Genomic DNA, 2,016 nt, shown 5'->3' on the forward strand with positions numbered 1-2,016 from the left:
AATAAAACGGATTTAAATCAGATTAGTTTGGATCAATTATTCTTAGCTGGTGAACCTGCTTATCATCTAACTACATTGGCCACTCTTCTTTCTTGGGCGATCAAATCACATACTTAAAACTCTATCAATCATTGAACATTCAAAAACACTTAGGACATTAGCATCGTGGAATTCAAGAGCCAGTATCTTACACCACAAACTAATTGAATCTCAAATCCCATTCACGGATGAATTGTTTACAAGACTTGGTGGATCTTCAATCAATTTCAAAACAAATTATCCACAGACCCATAATGCTCAAGATCTACTTCCAATGTTAACTATGGAAGGAGGATTAGCTGAACATTTGATCAGAAATGATACATTTTCAAATCAATTATTCCTTCATGCTTCGGAAGAAGCAGGTTTGGTGTGTAAGTGACTTCTTATCTCTACTTGATCCTTCCGTTTGCAAATTTTGACTTTATGCTTGATTCACTCTAGATGATCTTACAGACATCCTCGGTAAAAAGACCAGCTTTCAAGAGCATGATTTGAGTCGACTTGTCCTGCTTGCTAAAGGTCAAACCCTGACATCTTTTCTCAACACTCAAGCTGAGCCATCTGATTCTCCTTTGTCAACAAAACAAAGTGTGTCACTTATCACTCTGGCTCTTAATGATGATACATTGTCAGAAAAAACTCAATTGACATCTGCAACTTCATCTATGTCATCACTTACCATCAATCCACAAAACCAACCTGAACTTCATCCTTTATACCAATCCATATCACTCGCCACTTCGCTTTCAATTGAGAACGTTTCCTTGACACGATCTCACCAAAGCTCAAAACGCTCCTTCTATCAAAACCGTACTCGAAAATCTACCCAACTGGTCTGTCCATGGTTTGGCTCCCTCAGTTTGAAGTAGACTAGACGCGCACGGATCACAAACTGTTGGACAAGGTTTGTTCAAAATGAAATTGACCATCATACCATTCATATAATCCTTGAAACAAACACTCACACCAGCAATTGATGGTTTGTTTTCCAATTGAATTGATTCATCACCTTGAATTGAATCGATTCATCACCTTGAATTGAATCGATTCATCACCTTGGACAACAGATGATCCAATCATTATGTCTGATCATCAAATCAAAAAGAATTCATCAATACCTTTGATTTTGATGAACCAATCTGATTTATTTTTGAGGACTTGGAATGATTTGATGAAGAATGAGAACGCACTTGGGGTACCAATTTATTGGAAAAGAAGTCAGATCCGGCGTCATTTCTTAGTCACACTTGGGATTCCTGTTGATCTAAATCATGTATGATGATGATTTCTTTATCTGAACAATCATATAATAGATTTTATAAAAGATGATGTACTTATCAATTGATCTCTTTTTTTCTTTGCAATAGTTCTTACCACCTGCAGATATTCCAATATACCACACCCACACCTAAACCAATCACAAGTCCGACCGCAACCATCACATTAGACCGAAAAAGATGTGATGAATTATTATCATTAAACAATGGTGAGATCTGATCAACTTCTTTTTGATCAACTTTTTCTGATATTTCTACATACTTTCAAAACCAACCAACTCCCCTAACCTGTAACCTTATCAAAGGGTAGATCCCTAACGTGAATCTTTAAACTCCTCCCTTCTCCCTAAAAACAAGGACGTGCCAACAGATAAGTTGAATTCCACAGTGGCAGGCTAAGGTTGTCTTGCGCGGGTTTTCAGTGAGAAGAGTGGTAATGAGGATGAGGAGAGATGAATTTTTACTTAATAGACATTCGGAAAGTCTTAAACAGAGCTAAAATGATGCAAATTAATTATACCAGAGGGATCTCCAACACATTGTTGGCCTTTTGGAACTCTTTACTGCTTATGTGATGTAACTATATTCTCATTAGACCAACTGTTGAGGAATACCCCCTGTGGTCTCTTTTCCTCAAGTTATTGAGCAATGAAGTTGAGCATCATTGGGCATCACCTGGAAAAAGCTCAGCAGACTG

General features: G+C 37.4%; 1 protein-coding gene across 1 annotated transcript; it reads left to right on the forward strand.

The window, feature by feature from the left end:
- Positions 1-313: 313 nt before the first annotated feature.
- On the forward strand, positions 314-1,454 carry MELLADRAFT_114406 (uncharacterized protein; the record flags this gene model as incomplete). Its single annotated transcript, XM_007419310.1, has 4 exons — positions 314-413; positions 484-630; positions 1,110-1,315; positions 1,410-1,454. The coding sequence occupies 4 exons, from the start codon at positions 314-316 to the stop codon at positions 1,452-1,454; spliced, it is 498 nt and encodes a 165-aa protein (XP_007419372.1).
- Positions 1,455-2,016: the final 562 nt, after the last annotated feature.

This window comes from Melampsora larici-populina (genome assembly GCF_000204055.1).
Source record: "Melampsora larici-populina 98AG31 unplaced genomic scaffold MELLAscaffold_158, whole genome shotgun sequence".
Taxonomy (NCBI): domain Eukaryota; kingdom Fungi; phylum Basidiomycota; class Pucciniomycetes; order Pucciniales; family Melampsoraceae; genus Melampsora; species Melampsora laricis-populina.